Source organism: Ochotona princeps, chromosome 24, assembly GCF_030435755.1.
Source record: "Ochotona princeps isolate mOchPri1 chromosome 24, mOchPri1.hap1, whole genome shotgun sequence".
NCBI classification, from domain to species: Eukaryota; Metazoa; Chordata; class Mammalia; order Lagomorpha; family Ochotonidae; genus Ochotona; species Ochotona princeps.
The window spans coordinates 1,467,259-1,490,726 of NC_080855.1; the positions used below are offsets into that span (position 1 = coordinate 1,467,259).

General features: G+C 41.4%; 1 protein-coding gene across 1 annotated transcript in view; it reads left to right on the forward strand.

Moving 5' to 3' along the window:
* LOC131483227 (cytochrome P450 3A6-like) overlaps positions 1-20,319 on the forward strand; it is a gene marked incomplete at its 5' end in the record, with an annotated part of 387,281 nt that extends 366,962 nt beyond the window's left edge. Inside the window, 1 exon segment of the mRNA XM_058680734.1 lies at positions 20,219-20,319. Within this exon segment, the coding sequence (XP_058536717.1) occupies positions 20,219-20,319 (101 nt within the window).
* Between the last annotated feature and the right edge of the window lie 3,149 nt (positions 20,320-23,468).

Consider the following 23,468-nt stretch of genomic DNA (forward strand, 5'->3'; position numbering starts at 1 on the left):
GAGTCCCCACTGGTTGTTTCTTGTCTAGTTCTAAGCTTTCCTTGTTGTTCTGTCTATTCTAATTTTTTGTTGTTGTTTGTTTCATTTTCTTTTTTTGGGGGGGGGTGACCCTGATGGTCATTGCAAGAAAGGGTGGGGATCCAGTGTTGTTAACTAAGTAAGGGCCAGAGAAAGCTCCTCTCCCTAGTCTCGAAAGAGTTTATTGTTCTTCTGTTTCTGTAGACCACTCAGGGATCCTGGCTGTTGTTTCAGTGACATTGAGCTCTGCGAGGAGGGATTTGGACTTCCATCCCATGGGGGAGATTCAAATGGGAGTGGATGACCTCAGAGTACTTAGCCTCCGAAGGCACTCAAATTCCCCGTGGTCTCCTTGGCAGTTGGGATGTAGTCCTTGGTGCCCATACTGATAGTCCTTGGTGAGGATCCGGGAGTCTCCGGACTTGGGATACAAATCTCTTCTTGTCCACCTGCTCCACTCTGGGATCCTCCCTGCTCTATGCATATGACCTCCTGTTAAGAGGTTGTCAGGATCGCTCTTGATACCCCCCTATATCTCTGCAGTTTTACTATTGTCTTATGCTGATTTGAGTCTGCTGCCTATAATTTACCTGCTATGTTCTTGATAGGTTATGCGTTACATCTGCCTCACACATTCTAGGGAGATGGAAGATTTCTCTGCTCTCCCTCCCCATTGCCAAGAAGCATAGGGTCGTAAAAGTGCATTAGGCTTTACAGTTCTTTGATGTAGATCATGAGCAGTCTGCCTCACATTGATTGTTGGTTCATTGATTAATCATCTGGAAACACAAAAACCATGGACAACTAGAACCATCCTGAAGAATAGGAAGTTAACAGGGGGATCACAGTTCCGGACCTCTGGACATACTGTAGGGCAGTGGTTATCAAAACAGACTGGTACTGGCACAGAGATAGAGAGAAGGATCAATGGAGCAAAATAGAAACAACAGATGGAAATCCACACAGATACAACCAAATAATCTTTGACGAAAAAACAAATGACAACCCAGGCAAATGGGGAAAGTCTCTTCAATAAATGCTATCGGGACAACTGGCTAATAGCCTGCAGAAACCAGAAGATAGACCCACATCTAAGATCAAATCTACATGGATGAAAGGCCTAAACCTACATCCAGAAACCTTCAAACATTTGGAAGAAAATGTAGGAAACACCCTGAAAGAGCTAGGGGTAGGCCCTGACTTTCTAAATAGAACACCAAAAGCAATAGAAATCAAGACCAAAATAAACAAATGGGACTACATCAAACTAAGAAGCTTCTGTACAGCAAGGGAAACAATCAACAATGTAAAAATTCAACCCACAGAATAGGAGAAGATCTTGGCACCCGACATAGGTGATAGGGGGCTAATCTCCAGAATATACAAAGATCTCCGGAGAAACTAAAACACCAAAACAAACAAACCACTCAAAAAATGGGCACGGGAAATGGAAAGATTTTAAAAATGGAAAAACATACCATGTTCCTGGATTGGCAGAGTAAATATTATAAAAATGTCCATATTACCAAAAGCAATATATGTATAAATTATGAGTCTAATCAAAATATCAAAAGCATCATTCACAGAGCTTGTAAAAAAAGTTGATTTGGAAACACATACATACACACACACACACGCGTACAAATAGCCAGAACTATCCTGCAGAATAAGAATTTAGTGGGAGGGATTACAATCCCAGACATTTAGACATATTATAAGGCAGAAGTTATGAAAAACAGCCTGCTAATAGTACAGAAACAGAGAGGAAGATAAGTGGAGCAGATTAGAAGCATCAGAAGACAGCCAACACAGTACAGTCATCTAATCTTTGACAAGAGAGCAGAAAACAACCCAGCGAAGAAAGTTCTCTTCAGCAAATGCTTTTGGGACAAGTTGATAGCATCCTGCAGAAGTAAGAAACAAGACTCCCAGGGTCATCGGTGTGGCCTAGTGGCTAAAGTCCTCGCCTTGAACGTGCTGGGATCCGGTATGGGAAACGATTCTAATTCTGGCAGCTCCACTTCCCATCCAGCTCCCTGCTTGTGGCCTGGGAAAAGCAGTCAAGAACAGCCCAAAGCCTTGGGACCCTGCACCCGTGTGGGAGACCCGGAAAGAAATTCCTGGATCCTGGCTTCGGATCAGCACAGTACCGGCCCTTGCGGCCACTTGGGGAGTGATTCATCGGACGGAAGATCTTCCTCTCTGTCTCTCCTCCTCTGTGTATATCTGACTTTGTGATAAAAATAAATGGATCTTTAAAAAAAAGACTCCCACGTTTCCCCATACAAAAAGATCAAATTTAAATGGACACAAGATCTAAATCTACTCCCAGAAACCATCAAAATCCAGAAAAAACGGTTGGAAATACTCTGCAAGACATAAGTGTAGGCTCTGACTTCCCAGAAAAATCATCAAAAGTAAAGGAAGACAAAACAAGCTGGTAAAACCAGTATGGAAAGCAATATGGAGAATACTAGCTCAACTGAAAATCCACCTACCATATGACCCAGTAATACCATTTCTAGGAATATATACAAAAGACTGATACAAGAGCAAGCAATTTGCAGCACAATATTCATTGAAGCACAAAGAATAATCACAAAAACATAGAAGAAACCTAAATGTCCACTAACAGAGGGCTGAATAAAGAAAGTGTGGCTCATCTACTCTATAGAATATTATTGAGCTATTTAAAAAAGAAGAAATACAATTGTTTGTGTCCAAATGTGTCGATCTGGAGAACATTATGCTAAGGGAAATGAACCAATCCAAAAGGTCAGATATCGCATGTTTGCTCTAATATAAGTTAATATAATATAAAGTGTAAAGATTTTACCTGTGAATTTTACCTTATTGCATATCCTAGTTATTTGTATTTTTGATAATAAGATCTTGCAATGTAATCAATTAATCAATCATCCACAAGAGACTGATTTGTTTTTTTAATTTAATTATTTTTTTATTTGTAAACCAGTTCATAAAACACAGAATGCTTGTAGTATGCATTCCCTTTGTTATTTTTAACCCATGTTCATACTCCTGTACAACTGTGGCCTCCTTTTTAAAAATTTTTTTATAACCTTACACAGTTAATTAGGGTCAAGAGTTACAGGAAAGTGGATAAGACCATTGTTTCCACACTAGTCTCATCATTTTCCTTCTGTATCTGGGGTCAGGGGAGAAAAAAAGGGAGAAGCCACACCCAGACTCCCAGCCACCCCAGGTATGCGCTGTGGGGCTTGTTTCGATGGTTCTGCTCAAGCAGTTTCAATAGTTCAACAGTTCTGAATTGCTGCCAATCTCACCATTCCAAGCACAATGAAATCTCTTCTGAATCTACTGGCTGGCATAGTCTCTTCCTGTTTGGGGTTCTGAGATCAGCAGTTCAGTTGGAGGGATACACAAAGAAACTTCGTCTGAGGTGATCACAGACCTGCTTCTTGTGTTTGCTTGCCAGTACAGGGGTTGGCACACTCTGTCACCTTAGTCAGCTTATGCACATGGTGGTTTCAATTGCTGGGTCAGTTCTATTCCCAGTCCTCTGTTCCACAGGAACCAATGGGTGTTGCACTTCAGCCTGATCCTGCCCACTTCACATTTGGTCCTCACGCAAGTCAGTGGGAGCTGCAGCCAAGTTGTGGCAACTCCCCATAACGACCAACAGAACTGCCTGCTACCCTGGTTCCCATGCTTGCCAATATGTAACACAGACTTGTTCACTCTGTCCCACATCTCATTTACCTGTCACATATGTCAATGGGCATTGAAGCCTAGTTTAACTCAACAAGACTTTCTATCCAGCACACACATGCTGGTGGGTGTCTTTCTGTCCAGCCACCCCTGTCCCAGTCCAGGTTTTCATTCTCTCCAGTGGGAATGGTAACCAAAGAGGAAGCTGCCCATTATTTTTTTTTTAAGATTTATTTATTTTTATTGCAAAGTCAGATATACAGAGAGGAGGAGAGACAGACAGGAAGATCTTCCATCCGATGATTCACTCCCCAAGTGAGCCGCAACGGCCGGTGCTGTGCCAATCTGAAGCCAGGAATCAGGAACCTCTTCCAGGTCTCCCATGCGGTTGCAGGGTCCCAAAGCTTTGGGCCATCCTTGACTGCTTTCCCTGGCCACAAGCAGGGAGTTGGATGGGAAGTGGAGCTGCCAGGATTAGAACCAGCACCCATATGTTATCCCAGGGCGTTCAAGGCAAGGACTTTAGTCACTAGGCCACACCGCTGGGCCCGGAAGCTGCCCATTATTTCCATACTAGGCCACTCCTTCTCCTGGATTATGCACTCTCCAAGTGGTACTGGAGTTTAACTTGACAGATTTAATCCCCAGTGCTACCCTCTGCCAGATGTTGCTGTGGCAAAGCCCAACCAACCCTCAGCCACTCTAATTTTTGCTTGCACCAGCCAGAATAGTCAGCCCAGCCTTTTCCGAGCTTTTCCATGATCTAGCTTACCTGAGGTCCACAGGTGTTGTAGCCCTGCCTGGTCTGGTCTGCCCCCATCCCAACTCACAGTCTCCAGTGGGAGTGGTTGTCCAGCAGGGGAGCCCATATTCTCATTGCTGGCTTTGCCCCCTCCATCCCTGGTTCTCACGTGTGCTGTTTTTGTGCTGTGGCCACATCCGGTATGGCTCACCTCAGCTTGGCATTCTGTAATGTGCAATGGTTTGTGTCGCAACCAAACCTGATCTAACCCACACTCTATTTTGGTGCTCAAATTTGCCAGCAATTGATGTGAACTGGTTCAGCCTAGTCTGCTCATATCTATGCCAAATGTATGAGGATGGGTAACTTTCTCTGGCCTGGGCTGGGTTGTTTCCTATCATGGTTCTTGCACTCACTTGCAGGGACTGTGTCCCAACAAAGGAGTTTCCCAAGCTTCTTCATCAATACCTCTCCCTATGCCAGCTCTTGTGCATACTGATGGGTCCATGGGTCAGCCCTCCTTGCTGGCCTTCAATTCATTCTAGTTCTTACTGTTAGATATTTCAGCCCAGCCAAGGCTTGTCTATACCCGGATACTGCTCACACATGGCTCAGTAAGGGCATCCTAAGTCTACCCAGGTTCTCCAGAGCTCCAGATAGTCCTGGCATCTAGACTGGTTAGTGCGCACAGCCCCAGTTCACATTTGTGCCAAGGGAGCTGCCATATCCAGACCAGAATGCAGCCCCCACTCTGGCTCCTGCACTCTGCTGTGAAACCCCAACAAAGTAAGGGTGTACTATCAAAGCTCCCCATCTGAGCCTGTCTCCAGCCCTAGATTACACAGATGCTAGTGCTCGCTCTGACCCAGTTGGCTTAACCCCTCACCCACCTGTCTCAGCCTTTGCCTTTGATGCTGTGGCCTAGTATCCCTGGCTCATGCAGACCAGTAGGTGTAAGAGCCTACTTTGATATTACTTGTGCTCCATCATGTATTCTGTTCTTCCTTGCGAGTTGCTTTTGCCGAAAACCACAGCCGAACTCCACCCAAACTTCTCCTGCTGCAAGATATTAGCAGCAGGGCAGAGCTGGGGGCCTTAATCCAGTTCCCAGGTTTCCCTCATGGTGTGCTTACCCTGAGGGAAGAGATCTCTCGGGCCTGGAGAAAGTCTAGGACTTAGCTGCTGCCTTTCAGCAGTGGCTTTGGCCTGAGTCCCCAGCATTTGGTCTGGCCTGGCAGGGGCACCCCACCCATAGCCACCACATGAGACTCATTTGTTTGTTTGTTTTATTTTTTGCTTATTATCATTTTATGATACAGTTCCATAGTCTCCTGGGATTTCCCTTATCCCAGCCCCAATTCCCTCCCCGCCTAGTTCCACTATATTATTACTAACATATAGTTCGTCATACACAGTCATATATCCATCATATGGGCATGGACAATGGCAGAGAGTCCAGCATCCTATTGTCAAGATATAGTAAACAGTTTCATTGTAAGTTCATCTTTGGAAGTAGAAATGCATACTACATTGTATCCTCACATCTGGGTATGTTAGTCTCCATTTCACAGCTACTGTACAGCCCCTCAAATGAAAAGTCATAATTATAAAATCAACAATAGAAAGAAAAATAGAAATTTACAATGCCATGAAATGAAATCACATGTTACCAGATATGACAGTCTCCTTTACACAGCTACTGTACATCCCCTAAGTGAAAAGCCACACAACAAAATGAAAAAATGAAAAAAAAGATTAACAACACCATGCAGTTAAATAACATGCTACTAAATGACTAATGTGTAGCAGAAGAAATGAAAATCAAGAACCTTCTTGAAGAAAATGATGCTACTCTATGATCTGTCATTGAAAAATTTAATCAGAAGAAAGTGTTTTGAAGAGATGAAACTAACAGAAACCAACAAAATCCATGCAATGTAGTTCCCACTGATTTTTGTTGGGGAAATGTGTCTCTTCTAGACAACAAATAGATGTTGTTTTGTTCTTTAATCCAGACTACTAATGTTTGACATTTGGTTGAGCTTAAGCCATTTACATTCAGGATTAATATGTATTGGTGGTGCTTTGGTCCTGTTATTTTAGGAATGGGTTGTTCATTGGTTTAATCTTCTATTGTCATTTTAATGGGATGTTCTTCCCATTTTCCTTTGGTTTTGTTTGGTGCTATTCCTCTTCTCTACCAAGAGAATATCTTGAAGTATCATTTGTAGGGCAGGTTTGGAGGAAGCAAATTCTTCTAACTTTTCTTTACTGTGGAAGAATTTTGTTTCATTTGCAAAGACAAAAGAAAATTTTGCTGGATATGTTATGCTGGATTGACATTTTTTTTCTTAGAATCTGGAAAATGTCACTCCATTCTCTTCTTGCCTGCAGAGTTTCCTGGGAGAGATCTCCTGTAAGTTTAATTGGCATGCCTTTATATGTCAATTAATTTTTTTCACATACACATTTAAGGATCTTTTCCTTATGTTCAATTGAAGAGAGCTTGATGATCATGTGTCTTGGTGAAGATCGCTTTTGATCAAGCTTTTTGGGAGTTCTGTGCCACCCTTGGATGTTATTTCCCAATTCTTTCTGCAGATTAGGGAAATTTTCCTTTATTATTTCATTAAATATATTTGTAAAACAAGTTTCTCTTTCTGCACCTTCTGGAACTCCCATAACTCTTCTATTTGACCTCTTAATAGTGTCTTCCAATTCTTGAATACTTTTTCTTGGCCTGATCCAGCTCTGCTTCCCCCGGTGACAGAAAATATCTTCCAATTCTGAGATTCTTTCTTCTGCTTTCTTCATTCTATTTTGGAGACTCTCCACTGTACTTTTAATTTGTTCTGTTGTGTTCTTATACTGATATACCAGCCTTGACTAGATTTATTGCTGCTATTGCTTGTGTAACATAGTCCTTTAATTCTTTGAGCTCTTGCATGAGCTTCTTATTATTCATCAGAAGTTTTAAAATGAGTCTTCTGAATTCTGTGTCCCCATTTTCTTGATGTCTTCCTAAGTTAACTCTGAGGTTGGCATAGGGTTTTGCACTTTTGTAGGGGAGTCTTCAGTAATATTCATTGTGCTTTTATCTTTTCTTTTGCTCTTGGTCATTGTGCTTCTGGTTAGCAGAATCTTCTCCTTGGGGCAGGTTTCTAAGCTCTGTCACCCACAGTTCTACAGTTTGATTTTACTTATTGCAGTTGGTACACAACTCTTTGCTTGCAGCCAATTGTGCCACTCCCTCCAGCGAATTCCAGGTCTGGGTTCTTATGTTAGATTTCTACAACGAACTCAGTAGCCCCTGTTAGAGTCTGGGTCAAAGCCCCCAGATGTCAGGGTGTGAGCTAGTCAACCCCCAGACAATGACAAAGAGTCTCACTGGTAATGCAAACAGCAGAGTTTATTGCGCCAGCATGCTGGGGTCAGACCGCACTTGGGGCACGCAAGCCAGGCAAGCCGGGCGGTTGGACCCCGAACAGCCCAAGACAGTAGCTTATATAGGCCCTTTGGGACTGGGAAATATATCAAAAGTAACAACCTTAGACATGTTCATTATTTTTGGGCCTTCAGGCACAGGCAGCCTGTTCTGTCCCCATACCCATTATCTGTATGGCTCATCCCATTCTCACACCCTTATCTTCCTGCTAGTTCCTGGGACCAGAGAAGAATTGTGCCTTTGCCTTCACAATGTTGCAAGGCAGCAAAGAACAGATTTATCACTAAAGTGGAATCCTTTCAAAGTCCGGGCGCCTCCTGGCCTAGCAATGTAGCAGTTGTTCAGTACAAAGGAATCTCACACTGCCCAACAATAGCATTTTACCCACACTCTAACACCCCAACTCCTGGCTCACCAATCTCCACCTCCTGTGATACTGTGCTGAGGCTGTCTGGATTAGGTCCCAGGATTAGGGAGACACCAGGTGTCATATATAGCTAGGTTGTGGTTGGTGCTGATCTTGCCAGAACCTGTTGGACATTAGATCTGGGTGCCACATGAACCTATTTTGACCTGTACGATGCCACAGTCGGTATTATTTTCCTGGGGGACCAGTGCAATCCACGGAACTTGTTGAGTTCTCACGAGCTCAGCACATGTGCAGTTCGTTGTTGTCCCTAGCAGTCCTAAAGCTATTGCCACAGTATACAAAATGGTGCCTGATGTAAAACTACTAGAGTTCTTGATCTGCTGGTCATCAAGTCTGAGGGCTACCCAGACCTGTCTTGGGTGGAACTTGTAGAATGCCACATTGATGCAGTTCATTGAGTCAGAAATGAGTTCACTCCCAGCTCAGTGTATGCTCAGTCCTTTCCCTTGCCTTTGCCTCCTTAGGCAACATGGTGCACAATTCAGCTCTAAGGGGCTGACTGGGCTTTGAAATCTACCCTGTTCTCACACTGCCCATCTGGGATCTGCTGCTCTGTCTCTGCTCCTGGTCAAATCAAATGGACCAGCAGGATGGACAGTTCTTTGTCTGGGCTAACCTCCCGAGCTCCCAGTGAAAGTCCCTTCCCACCTGGTTGCTGGTGGAGTTCCGGCTGCTGGTGGAGTTGAGATCTCCATTAGCTGCTGGAGTATCAGTCACCACAACACCACAGCATTGTGTCTGCTGCTTTCCTGTGTCTGTCAGTCTCCAGGTATCCCTCTGGTGTTGTTCTGTCCTCTTCTATTTCCTGGAATGTGTGCTCTCTGCTTCACTGGCTAATACTTCTACATCTGTTTAACCATGTCCTTACCCTATTCCGCCATCTTGATTCTCCTTTGAGACTGATTTGTTGTAATCACCTAAGATTTTCAATGTCCTTTTTATCACTGTTACTGCTGCTGCCCTTAAGGAACAATGATTTAGTAATTATTTCACTTTCATTAGTGCCACACAGTTCATACACTGTAACTTATTCCTACATGAAGATGTTGGCCACTTTCTTTCCCGACCTTAGTGTCACATTGATAACTTTGTTACCTGTTTGTTAACTTCATGGGGATGAAGGTTCACCATTTTTTCTCCCCATGGTCGACTGTAATAAAGAGGATGCCTTAATGCAGGTATAGTGGAAATTAAAATGTTCATAGGTGGAAACAGAGAGAATTATGTCCTCATGGATGCAGTACAAGGATTAATTCACAGCAAAATGGCTCATAATCTCCTACATTGTTAGACACCTCAGTGGCAGCATGAGGGACTTGTGCAAATTCCTGAAAGACAGCCATTGTAAGAATGGAGGGGAGAATAGTGGAGTATGGAGGTAACATGGAAAGAGGAAATGGAGACCCTAGCACATATTAAACTATGTCATAAAATAATAATAATAATAATAATAATAATAATAATAATAATAAAGAATCTGGATTATGTCACTCAATTATCTACAAATTAACTTACTTTTTTCAATTGCATATTTATGGGTCTTTCCCCTGTGTTCCACTGAAGAGAACTTGATTATCACGTCATGGTAAATATTGCTTTGCTAAAACTGGCTGGTAGTTCTATGACCCTCTTGTATTTTGTCTCAATATCCTTTCCCCAAAATTAGGGATGTTTTCATTTCTTATTTCACTGAATACATTTTTCAAACCCCGCTTCTGCTTCTGTTCCTTCTGGAACTTCCATAATTCTTTTTTTTAAAGATTTATTTATATATTTTTTATTACAAAGTCAGATATACAGAGAGGAAGAGAGACAGAGAGAAAGATCTTCTGTCCGATCATTCACTCCCCAAGTGAGCATAACGGCTGGTGCTATGCCCGCCGATCCGAAGCCAGGAACCAGGAACCTCTTCCAGGTCTCCCACGCCTTTGCAGGGTCCCAAAGCTTTGGACCATCCGACTGCTTTTCCCAGGCCACAAGCAGGGAGCTGGATGGGAAGTGGAGCTGCTGGGATTAGAACCGGCACCCATATGTTATCCCAGGACATTCAAGGTGAAGACTTTAGCGGCTAGGCCACGCCGCCAGGGCCCAAACTGCCATAATTCTTTTTTTCTTTTTTTTTTTTTTTACTTTTTAATAATGCCCTTTAATTCTAGAATACTTTTGTTAGTTTGATACATAATCCAGCATTTCGGTTGTTCTCCCATTTTTAAGAGATTTATTTCATTTTTTATTTGCAAGTTCAGATATACAGAGAGAAGGAAAGACAGAAAGGAAGATCTTATGTCTGTTGATTCACTCCCCAAGTGACCACAATGGTCAGAGATGTGCTGATCCAAAGCCAAAAACCTCCTCTGTTTCTTCCAAGTGAGTGCAGGATCCCAAGGCTTTGGATCGTCTTGGACTGCTTTCCCAGGCCACAAGCAGGAAGCTGGGCCATTTTTTCTCCCGTTTTTGAAGGTAATGTCTTCTAGTTCTGAGATTCTTTTTTCTTTGATGATTCTAATGAATTTTTAATTTGATGGATTGTGTCTTTCATCTTCAGGCCCCCATGAGCTGATGCACTCCCTCAACCTCTAGCTGTCTCAGCAATGGAAACAAATTTACCCCCCATTTCCTCAATGTATTCCTCAATTTACAGTGAGGTTGACAGAAGTTTTTGCTTTTGGAGAGGGAAGACATTAATGATATACATTGTGCCTCTGTCCCTTTGGCTCTTTTGTTCTTGGTTATTGCAATTCTGGTTAGTAGATTATTCTTAAGCTGTTTTCTAAGCTTTGCCACCATAAGTACACAGTTCATTTAACTGCTTGTGCGCAGTACCATGCTCTTCATTTGCAGACACTTGTGCCACTCCCCTCAGTGAGTTTCTGTCCAGGGCTCTTTGCTAGGCGTCCACTATGATGTTTATAGCTCATCTCCTGGATCACCTCTCTCTAACCTCTGTGATCTGTGGTACTGTGGCCACACCATTGCCTGAATAGCCTCCCCCCCCACTCCCAGTTCAAGCAATACCTGCAATTATCAGATGACAATTTTTCCAATCTCTGGGTTGCCAGCAGTGCTGGTTTTGCCAGAGCATGTTTATATGTTACATCTGAAGGCCACCCAGAATTATTTTGGGTGGAACTGGCAGGATGCACATTGATACTATTTTCCATTTGAGACTAGTGTGATGCATTGAGACTGAAATGAGTTCCCGCATTGCTCATCGCCTGTGCAGCTTTCTTTTGTTGCTTCATTCCCACAGCCTTTTCCTGAGTATACAATGTAGCAATCATTGTGGAGGTCTGAGAGTACTAGAAATTAGGTCTGGGGCCATCTGAACCTATCTGGTGCCACCCGGCTGCTGGCGGAACTCCAATCGCATATTGCCAGCCTCCCCTGAGGTATCTGGTCACTACCTCACCACTCCACTCTCTCTACAGCTTCTCCATGTCCATAGGTCTCCAGGTGTCCCTCTGCCATCAACCTGTACTCTCCTGTTTCCTGAGATTACTGTCTCAGATTACTACCTCTCTGATTCACCCTGGCTAATGATTCTCTGTTTAAATGTGTCCTTGCCCTATTCTTCAATCTTGTTTCTCTCTCGTCTGTTTTACAAATGTTTGGAAAGAAATGATGCTAGTTCTTTTTAAAAATATGTGATGGAATTAATCATTGAAATCATCTGGAACTGAGAATTCCATCTGCTCCTTTTGTCATTGCAAAACTGAAGAAAAGGCCACTGATGCTCTATTTCAGTAAAGTCCTCTGTGTGACATTTTGCATAACTACTAATATATATGCAGTTACTGGTTGAGAGTGAATTCTAGGTTTTGGGCATGTTTGGTAGGTGATGAAGTAAATAGTATTTTAGGCAGGTGATATGAAAATGAGTCAAATGAGAACCTTTGAAATACAATGATAGGCATGCCAATTAGCATTTTGTGTCATATTATTGAGATGATAACTCAGATGTCTTTGACATTTCTCTTTCAGCACCAAGTGGATTTTCTGCAGCTGATGATTAAAACCCAGAATTCCAAAGGAAATAATTTTACAAAGGTAACCAAGAATGAATAGGGATCTCTGGGACGGTTTGTTTTAAAATAGGAGGACATTTTCCAGGCAGATGAGAAGTTTTTGCCAGACTGCCAATGGATGCATGTTCAGAGGTTATCGATGGTAGCCAGAGTGAATTCTGCAAGCCTGAGAAATGACCAAGCAGAGAACCATAGCTTTCCATTATATGAAAACAGTGAGTGGTTTATGGATCACAGTTGTTGGTAGAAGAGTGACTTTGCTTTCTTCATCATTTCTGTGAGCAAAATGAGGCAAATCAAATGTACTCACAGAGAATAAGAAATAAATTATTTCCATATGGATCATATCCAGTGATGTTGGCAGGCTTTCATTTTCAGTTTCTCCATCTCTCCAGGTTTCCTTTTGTCAGTGTCAAAAGTCTCCCCCAGTCCACAGGCTTATCATGGTCACTTTTACTCTATCAATGTTTTTCCAACCATCTCACTAATTTGCAAGTATTTAAAAGTTGCTTAGAGAGTAGGATGGGCTGATGCCAGTTCATCTGTATAAATATATCTTCTTATATATCTTTCTAATTTTTCTTTAGATCATTTAGTTTTATTTGAAATTAAACAAATCTTTATCTACCAAGATACAGTTCCTTAGGCTTAGAAATTTCCTCTTCTGGGCCTGGCGGCGTGACCAAGCAGCTAAAATCCTCGCCTTGGACACCCCGGGATCCCATATGGGTGCCAGTTCTAATCCCAGCAGCTCCACTTCCCATCCAGCTCCCTGCTTGTTTCCTGGGAAAGCAGTCGAGGACAGCCCAAGGATTTGGGACACTGCACCCACATGGAAGACCTGGAAGAGGTTCCTGGGACCTGGCTTCAGATCGGCGTGCATTGGCCCATTGCGGCTCTCTTGGGGAGTGAATCATCGGATGGAAGATCTTCCTCTCTGTCTCTCTTTCTCTCTGTATATCTGACTCTGTAATAAAAATAAATCTTTAAAAAAAAAAAAAGAAATTTCCTCTTCTGCCCTTTTTCAACCCTCCTACTTCTCCTTCCCCTGTTTTCTTCTATATGGTAATGTTAGTTTAGTCCTGCAACAACAGTCATAAGTCTGTCGTTCTTCTGTTTAATTGTATTTTATCATTGTAGTTATAGACAATAGTAGAGTCCAGCATTTTGTTGACAAGATATATGTAAGAATTTCATTGGCAGTCCATCTTTTTTTCTGAAGCTGAGATGCATGCTGCAACATACCTCCACTTCATGGTATGCTTGCCTCCATTATAGAGCTCCTCTAGATAAATAGAGATAGAGATAGATAGAGATAGAGATAGAGATAGAGATGAAGATGGAGGTGGAGGTGGAGGTAGAGGTAGAGGTAGAGATAGAGATAAATTGGTATTTACATATATATTTATTGAAATTTCATTTTTCTGTAAGAATACCCTGCCTATATCAGAGAGAGCATATGATATTTGTTTTTTGAGGGCATTGGCTCATTTCACTGAGCATAATGGTCTTTACGTGGCACCATTTTTTTTTGCAAACAGTAGGATTTTTTTGCGAAGTGGGAAAGAGTAAGTGAGTGAGTGTATGCTTTCATCCATTAAATCACTCCTCAAGTTTTCACATTGGCTGTGGATGCTTCTAGATGTTTCTGATAACAGAGAAAGCGCTTGTGTTTAAATTTATTTTTATAAATTTATCCTTAATTGTGTTATAGACATTGTCTATGGTAAACCATAACATTACAGATATTTTTTCATTAACTATGTTTTAGATTATGGATTCAATATTTAGTGTAGGCAGTTATGTATTTCTGGGTACAGATACCTAAATGTCACAATTCGTTTCTTTTTAAAATGAATTTATTTATTTTTTCAATATTAATTTCTGTTGCAAAGTCATATATACAGAGAGGAGAGACAGAGAGAAAGATCTTCTGTCCAATGATTCACTCTCCAAGTGACCGCAAAGGCTGGTGCTACACTGATCCGAAGCCAGGGTCCAAAAACTTCCTCTATGTTTTCCATGCGGGTGCATGGTCTCAAGGCTTTGGGCTGTCCACCACTAATTTTCCAGGCCAGAAGCAAGGGGCTGAATGGGAAGTGAGGCTGCCAGTATTAGAACCACCACCCATATGGGATCATGACACATTCAAGGCGAGGACTTTAGCTGTTAGGCCACGCTGCCAGGCCCAAATAAATTTATTTTTGATAATGTTTACATAATTGATTAGTTTAGAAAGGGTTCTGGATCAGGGGAAAGTGGGCCAGACCATTATGTCCACATTTTCTTTTCCTTCTCCTTGTATCTAGGAAAAGAGGAGAGACAACAGGAGAACCCATACCCAGCCTTCCAACCACTTCAGTTCATGAGGAAGGGGAATAGCCATTCTACGTCACTCATAAACCCCTGATGCAGAGCATGCCTTAAAGGGTTCTGCTCAAGTGGTTTCAATAGTTCTGAGATGCTGTCAGTCTCACAGATGCAAGGGTGAGGGTAGCTTTCCAAGGTCCATTGGCTGACATAGTCCAATTGTGAGTCCCTGTTCACTCAGAATTTTGCTATCATGCTTTATTGGGATAGTTGACTTATTTGTTCTGTCCTTATTCTGCTAGGGTACCAGATGCCCTCTGCAGGCTCCAATGATCGGACATATCCTCCATGTTCCCTGTGTATGCCCTCCATTGTTCCATTAAAGCCACTGAGGAGGCCCATCTGGGACAAATGCACTCTGGTGACAGTTCACAGGTCCTGCCACTCTCCCCATAGCTGGAGTTATGAGTTCAGTGGTTTATTTGTGGGATCCTCAAAGCAATCTCATCTGATGTGATCTTAGACCTGATTCCTGCATATGTATCTTCCTGCACAGAATCCAGGTCATTCTGTCATCAGCCTACGTCCACACTGATAATTGCAATTGTTGTGTCAGATCTATTTCCAACCCCATTTCTTACACAAACAAATGGGTACTGTGTCTCAGACCAACCCTTCCCTCCACACTGTTAACTCTTACATACTGAATTGGGAACTGCAGCCCAGTCAGAATGACCCACAATAACTTTCACTATCAGGACCCCAGTCCTGGTTTCTCTGCCTCTCAGCATGTGCAGTGGTCTGGTCCAATCTGTCTTACCACCCATTAAACTCTCATATACATAATTGAGCTTTGAAGCTTAACTCATCCTAACTGACTCCATCCTACAGCTCACACTAATGCCAGCAGTATCACCATCTGTCTCGGCAGGCCCAACCTCAGTTCTGGTTATGTGCTTACCAGGGTGTTGGAGTCCATAGTTTCCCTACTGAGCTGTTTCCAGTCCTTGAGCTTACACTTTCCATGTGCTTCAGCAGTGTGGAATTCTCCCTGGTTTCAGTATTTTCCAGTTGATGCTTTGGTATAGCCCAACCAGACTGCCCTTATTCTGACACACGCATGCACCAGTGGATACAGTCAGTTAGCCAACCCTAGTTCTCCCCAACCCCATTCACAAGCCAACTAGTGTTGTAGCCCTGCCCAACATGGACTGTCCCAAGTTCCAGTTCTCAAGCTCGCCATCAGAAGCAATGGGCCAGCAGGAGTATCTCGATTCAAGAGCTGCCATACCAGGCTTGTACCCCTCTTAACACCATTAGTTCTTGTGTGTGCTGTTGGGTGCCACAGCTGAATCTATCATAGCTCATCCCACCTTGGCACATGCAAGATGATGTTGTAGCCTGCCTGGCCTGCTCTGCCCCCAGTTCCATCTTGTGCTTGTTGGTGCTGCAGCCCAACACAACCCAGTCACCACCAATCCTGGCTCAAATGTTTACTGGCTGGTGTTGTGACTGGAAATGACCCATCCCATACCCTTTTCTTATTCTCAGATCTGCCATTGAGTATAATGTCTTTCTGGTTAAGGATTTTTGTTTTGAAAAGCAGATTTCCATAGAGGAGAAAGAGTAGAGGAAGAAGAAGGAGGAGGAGGAGAAGGAGAAGGAGAAAGAGAAGAGAAAGGGAGAAGAGGAAGAAGAATGGAAAGAGGAGGAGGAGGAAGGAGAAGAGCAAGAAGAAGAAGAAGAAGCGAAGGTGGAGGAGGAGGAAGGAGAAGAAGAGGAAGGAGAAGAAGAAAAAAGAAGAAGAAAGGGAGAGAGAGAGAAATCAACTGGGATACTGGGTACTGGGCCAGGTCAAAGCTAGGAGTTTGCTCCAGCTCTCACATGTATGTGTCAGGCCTTAGCACTCAGGCAATATTTTTTTCCTAGGCTATTAGCAGGGAGCTGGATTGGAAGGGGAGCAACTGGGATATGAACTGGTTTCCATATGTGGTAGAGCATTGTAGTTGGCACTTTATTGTCAAATGCAAGCACCCCTGTTTTACATACACGTCTCAAAAATTATGTGAATTACATATTTTGCATTCAGTTTTGTTCCCTCTAGGTTTTACAACAGAGTATTTTGATTTCTTTCACTAATACAGATTTGATATCACATTAGTCATATACACAGTATTAGGAGCAGAATGATAATTCTCACACTAGCCACTCAACTTGTTCCTTCTGTTCTTACTTTTCTTGTAACTTTTACAATGGTACTCTTCCTTTTGTAACAACAGGTTTAGCTGTTTACAAAAAAAAACAATGCAACAAGGTGTGAAAATGGACATCCACCAAAATATAAGGGCTATAAATAATAATGAAACCTCAAAATGTCAAATGTCAATTTTAGTCATTTATACCGTGTATTTTGTACTATGTATAATTGTTTTCTCAAATGGGGGAAAACATATTTGTCTTTTGGAGACTGACTTATTTCACTAAAATAGAATTTCTTTACCCAATCACCAATGGGTGAATATTTCATATGCATATTTAAATGCACATTTTAGCTATTATAAATTGAATTGCTGTAAATACAGAAACACAGAAAATTATTTTTCATAGAATGATTTTATTTCTTTTGTGCAAATTCTCAGAAGAGTAATAGCTGGGTTATATGTTAGACCTATTTTCAGAATTCTGATGAATCTCCAATCTATCCTGCTTAATTCTTGCTGGCAATCTGCATTTTTGTGAGCTTCCAGGTGCTGCTGTTTCTTGGACTGCATTCCAAATTACATAAGTTTATCTGCAGCCCATTCTTTTCTCCTTAATTTACCCCTCATATACTTACTTCTCATATGCTTTAATTTTCATACAGTAAAGCCATCGTTTTGTATACATATTGTTTTCAAAGCAATATTTTTGATAGAATACAGTATATTTTAAGAAAATTCTATTGCATATTTCACTTTGATGATTAACCAAGTGTGTACTGGTTGCACAGTGCATTTGTGACAGAGTAGCTGTCTCCTAAAATCACCCACCTGAGTTGGTAATGAGGATGGTGTAATAAGAGAGGATAGCAGGATAAGGGATAGACTCTGGGACAAAGTGAATTCAAGCACATTGGCTTTTTTTCTGGGTCTGTGTGAATAACATCCACTGTTTGACATTGAATTTCTTCTCCATTTTTTTCTTTTATTAAAAAAAAATTTCTACTGGGTAGGCAAGTCAGATTTATATAGTGAAGGAAAGACAAAAAAAAATCTTCCATTCATTGGTTCACTCTGATCGCCACAATGGCCACAGTTGAGCTGACCCAAAACCCAGCTGGGAACTATTTCTACCCCCAATTCAGGTACATGGGCCTTTCTCTGTAGTTTCCAGGATGTAAGCAGAGAGCTGGATGGAAAGTATAGCCACTAGGATATGAATCAGCACTCATATATGATGTTGGCAATGGAAGGTGAAGTATTAGCTAGCTGACCCAAAGTGCCTGATAATTATGGTAATTATGCATTTTTTTCCTACAGGAATTTTAGAACTTTTGTATAGTTTATTTGTTTGCTTATTTCTTTAAATATTAATTGATTTAAAACAAGAGTTAAAAAAAGAACTGGTGAGTGAGTATTTCACCATCATTGGTTAACTCCCTAATGGCTGCCATAGATGATGCTGGGTACAGAGAATCCAGGAACCTGGAACTCCATTAAAGACTTCTGTGCATGTTCAGGGCCCCAAGTACTGGAGCCATCTTCTTTCTTCCCAAAATCATTTCCAGAGTGCTTAATTTGAGGTGGAGAACTTGGACTTTAATCTAGCACTCATATCCAATTCTGTCTTTGTAGGCAGTAACTTAACTTGTTATACCATAGCATCTGTTCCTAAGTGGAAATTTACTTCTATTATATAGTGTAATTCACAGTGATGCACTTAACTTAGAATTTGTTTCTTCTTTTTAGCTTTGACTGATACAAAGCTTGCCTCCTGGTCAATTAACTGTTTCAGTGGCTATGGGACCACTAGCAACATTCTTTCTTTCATCATGTATTTATTAGCAACCCACCATGATGCTCAGCAGAAACTGCAGCAGGAATTTGATGTAGCTTTGTTCAATAAGGTGAATGAGTGAGTGATATTTGGGATGGGGACACTGCAGGGATATGGACAGTGCCTTGATAGAATGCTTCCACAGCCTTGTTCAGGAGAGTGCTTGCAAAATGTTTAAGGTGAAACTTCATTGACAAATAAAGGAACAATCTAAAAAGAAACACTCATGGAGAAACAAGACTGAAGTTGCTCCTCAAGGAACTATAATATTTTTGTAAATCAGTGTTGGTCCTAAGTGTCTATTAAAATAATGCACAGTGTCATCTAGAAGGAGTCTTTGTTACTCAAATTTGTGGTCATTAGCTCCACTTCAGTTGGCTACATTTGGTCTGGTAGAGTTGTTGGGTGAGTGAAGCTGGCCTGTACTGGCCTGCATTAGCCTGCACTGGCCTGGGGTGGCCTACTGTGTTCTGCTTCCTGTCATTCTTGTTCTCTGTTCTCACCATCAGTGTTAAAGAAGACAAGAGATGGCCCAGGTTAACTGCTGTTGATTGTGAAGGAGCTTTGAGTCTAGTGTGATATGGCTGTTTGAGGGCTGGATAAATACCAGGATCAAATTCCAAGTTTGCAGTTGAGGCCTGAAGCTATGCCCGAGGAACTGTTCTAGAAAAGTATGTGGAACAGAGATGTTTTCCTATCTCTGTAGAATCCTCACTTGAGCTGGATTGCCACATAAATATCTATTTAAAAAATATTTTGGTCTCCAATAGGCCAATTAAAGAAAAGTTTATTTAGTTACTTATGTATGTATGTATGTATGTATTATTTATTTTGAGAGCCAACTGTAGAGAAAGATAAAAAGAAAAGGAGGGACAGAGAGATCTTTCATTTTCTGGTCACTCTCCTTATCGCCACAATGACCCATGTGGCATTAGGGTGAATCCAGGAGCTCAGAACCGCTTCTGGGCTCCCATGAGGGTGACAGTTACAAAAACTCCTGGACTGCACTATGCTGCCTTTCCCAGAATTTATCTGTGATATGAATGGAAATGGAGTAGACACTAACTGGTCCTCATGAGGGATGCTGGTGTTGCAAGTGGTGGCTTTACCTATTACATGCCATTCTTGGACCCTCATCTCTTTAGGTTATATATGTGATCAAGGCAGTTTCTGACCAGCATTTCTGAGGTGAAAATTCTTAGTCAGAGTAAGAGATTTCCTCATTTTCATATCCCATTTTGTTGGCAGTGCTGTAGACTCTTTGAGAGGAGACAGTGAGTTTGCCTATTTTCTTTGAGCGCAGTGTTTTACTCCGTTCAACTCTTTCATACACATGAGACAGTGTCAGTATTATAAGGCCATGCTGAGTATTTCTGGTCCTGGTTAGGGGTTTCTCCTCAAAATTTGCTAGTTCACAATCATTTCCACATCTGAATGCACTGCTTATTGAACCGGATGAAGAACACATGATTTCAAAACTCAATTTGTCAAAATCTATTTATTCCTTCCCAGACACTTGTAACATGGTGCTGTCGTGCAGATAGAGTATCTGGACATGGTTGTGAATGAAGCTCTCAGATTATACTCAATTGGTTGCAGATTTGGGAAAGTCTGTAAGAAATAATGAAATCAATGGGGGTATTCACTCCAAAAAGGACCAATATGGCAGAGCCAACTTATGTCCTTCACCAAGATACAAAATACTTGACAGAGCCTTTTGAATTTTGCCCTGAAAGATACAGGGTCTGTGAAAACACAACCCACCTTGATTCAGGCTTGTTCAAGCATATTTTGTATATTTGTGTAGACAAAATCTCATGAAAGTAGAATCATTTGCATCTACTATGTTTTAGAAGCCTTTCCTACAAAAAAATATAATGATTGTTTTTAAAACTGTCAAAAGGAGTAAATATAGAAAGGGTAGTATTGTCATCCATAGATGCAAAATGTTATTGCATGGAGAGAGATTAAATCACACAGAAGGTTCTTAAAATGCAACATCATTTATATTAAGGATTTAAGTGTGTGCATTGCATATTGATAGGGATCCTGGATGTTGTCTTCTAGTGATATACATAGTTTATACACATAAAAAGTCATAGATGTTTGGTGATTTTGTGCATTTTGCTGTAATTTATTATTTGTTACCTTATTTTAGGTGTACAGGCTTTTAAAAACTCTCTCCTGTTTTCCTATGCTAATTGAATTTCTTCAGCTGTCTTAATGTCATGGCACTTACAGAAAACATTTCCACCTTTCATCTGGTGACTTCTTCCTCCAGAGTAAATGTAAAACCACAGGCTGTGCTGATGAGAAGTCTTCATTGCTGATAGACAGAAGAGTCAGGACAGAGAAAAGCTCATGTGATCTTGGTTCTGGGTGCTGTCGTCTGGCAGTTCACATGCTCTCTTAATAGTGAATGACTCTTTCCTATGTGAAGACATTGGCTCTCGAATCTTTTAGATGATCTGGGAACTAGCAACACAGGTCAGGCCTTTGCACATTGTTACACTCTGGAAATAGTTGACTGACTACAATTTTTTTTTTAGTAAGAGAAAATTAAGAAGGAATTTGTAGGACTGGCTGGCAAGTCAGAATTCCTGGGATGAAGATGTTTTTGTCTCCTACAGGTGGATTGTCTTTTGATAGAAACACTGTTGTGGGCCTTGTTGACCCTACTGATGGTACAGAGTGCTCATGTGTTAATTAAGAGCTAATTAAATTAGTATTCTCTTCACTTATTTTTTCCTGAGTCTTCAGTTTTTTATTTCTTACAGCCAGGACTTCTGTTTTCTGTAACTTTATTCATGTTCACTGACAAGTCTGTGGGGTTCTCTTTGATTGCTTTCATCATCAAGCCTTAAGTGTCAGTGCTTGGGCCAGGCAGTGAGAACTCTGGCTGTTATCAAAGTGGATTCTGGGGAATGTTTGAAATACACCCAAGTGTAATAGATACAAGTGGGCACTTCTAATGCATCTGCATGGACCTAATACTTGTCCCAATGCCCAAAGCCCATGTCAGCTCTCTCACAAACTACATTGTTCTGATTGCTAGACTATTGTGGGTAAAGTATCTACTACTCTCCTCCCTATTGATATGATACTCTGAGCAGCATAAAGTATAGAAACTTAAAAATATTCTACAGAATGTCAGAATCTATTTTAAATAAAGTAACTATATTTCATACTAATCTTCCCTGTATAAACATTATTTTCTTAATACAATCAACGGTCCAGGAATTACATGAGTAAATGACATCATCATTCTTCAAACAATTTATAGCCTGGTTGAAGAGATATAAAAGTAAATCACTGCTGTTATTAAAGTAAAGTAGCATCAGATATCATTTCAGTAATCACGCTTAAAAAATTAATGACAAGAGAGAGTGTGCTGGTGGGGATGATCTCAAAGTGTATTTGAGGAAGAATTTGAAGAAGAAAGATAAAGAGTATGTGGAGAAGGAGTGAAGGGAAGGAAAACTGAAAGAAAAGGAGAAGGACAAGTAGGAAGCCAGTTGCAGAAAAGAGAAAATGGGGAAAATGACTTATTTAGATAGTAGGAGGCATTATCTACTTCTTCAGTGAATATATAACCATAGAGTTGTTAATTAAAGCAGGAACCTGTTTTCCCTTCCATCATTCTTATTCCTCATATGCATTCCAAATGTCAACTCATCACCACCCCACATTAAAAAAAAAAGAACACAACTTACAATCAGTAAGTAACAGACTCAATAATCTACAAAACCTTGGTAACATCTCTGGTCTTGATATTTGGAAATCCACCCTCATGTCAACATCATGTCATTTATAATCTTTGGTGGTGCAATTTCCAAATGCTTGCAATATCTGGGCTGGAATCAGGAGTAGAGCTTGTCCCAGAAGACTGCGCTATTAAATGAAGTGAATTTTCGCCCATGTAGTCTCATACTACTACTTTTAATATTGGCATCGGACATTGGGCACAGATTTAAATCCCAGCCACTTTGTTCACAATGCAGCTTCCTGCTAATGTAGCTGGGAATTCAGCAGCTACTGAACTCTAGCATTCTGCTTAGGGATCCACTGCAGAGCCCGGTCTCCCAAGGGTTAACTCCACAGCTTAGCTTCTTTTTCAAGGGGTAACAGGATGCACAATCTTGGCCTGATACATTTAGTTCCTGGTTTAACCGCAAGTTCCTGTTTCCCTGCTTCCTGTTGATCAAGGTGCCCCTGGATAAATTGGTAACCGAGCTTAAAGATCTACTACATCAAATGGGAATGCTGTTGGTCAGAACAGGCTGACCGGAGAATTAAGCAATTTAAGCAAGGTTTATTTAAAAAAAAAAAAATTCTGCAGAGTGTCTTGATCCCGCTCCCCCTCTGATAACCTAAAGGATGGACTAAATAAAGGAACATAGATCAAAGTTCCCTTACCCCAAAGAGACCCCTGATGAATCCCCCAAAATCTCCAGTGAGCCTCAACTAGATGATGGCGCTTGCCTCCGCGATCCGGAGCGGCCGGTCCCTTTAAGGCCCCCTCCTCATATTGCCCCACCTGAAGCTATGCCTTCCGCCCCTGTTTTGTGCAACCCTGTTCTTCATTCAAACCATGTTTGTGATTGCGTAGTGAAGGCTAGAGTTCAATTGGTCCAAGAGACTGCCTCCCTTCAAACGGTTCTCCAACAGAAACGCTATCATTTAAAATTACTTAAGGAATTGAAAAAATTGGACTCGGAACAGCAGAGGGTGATTCATTTTGGTAATGATTTTGCCAAAGGCACTAAACCAAAA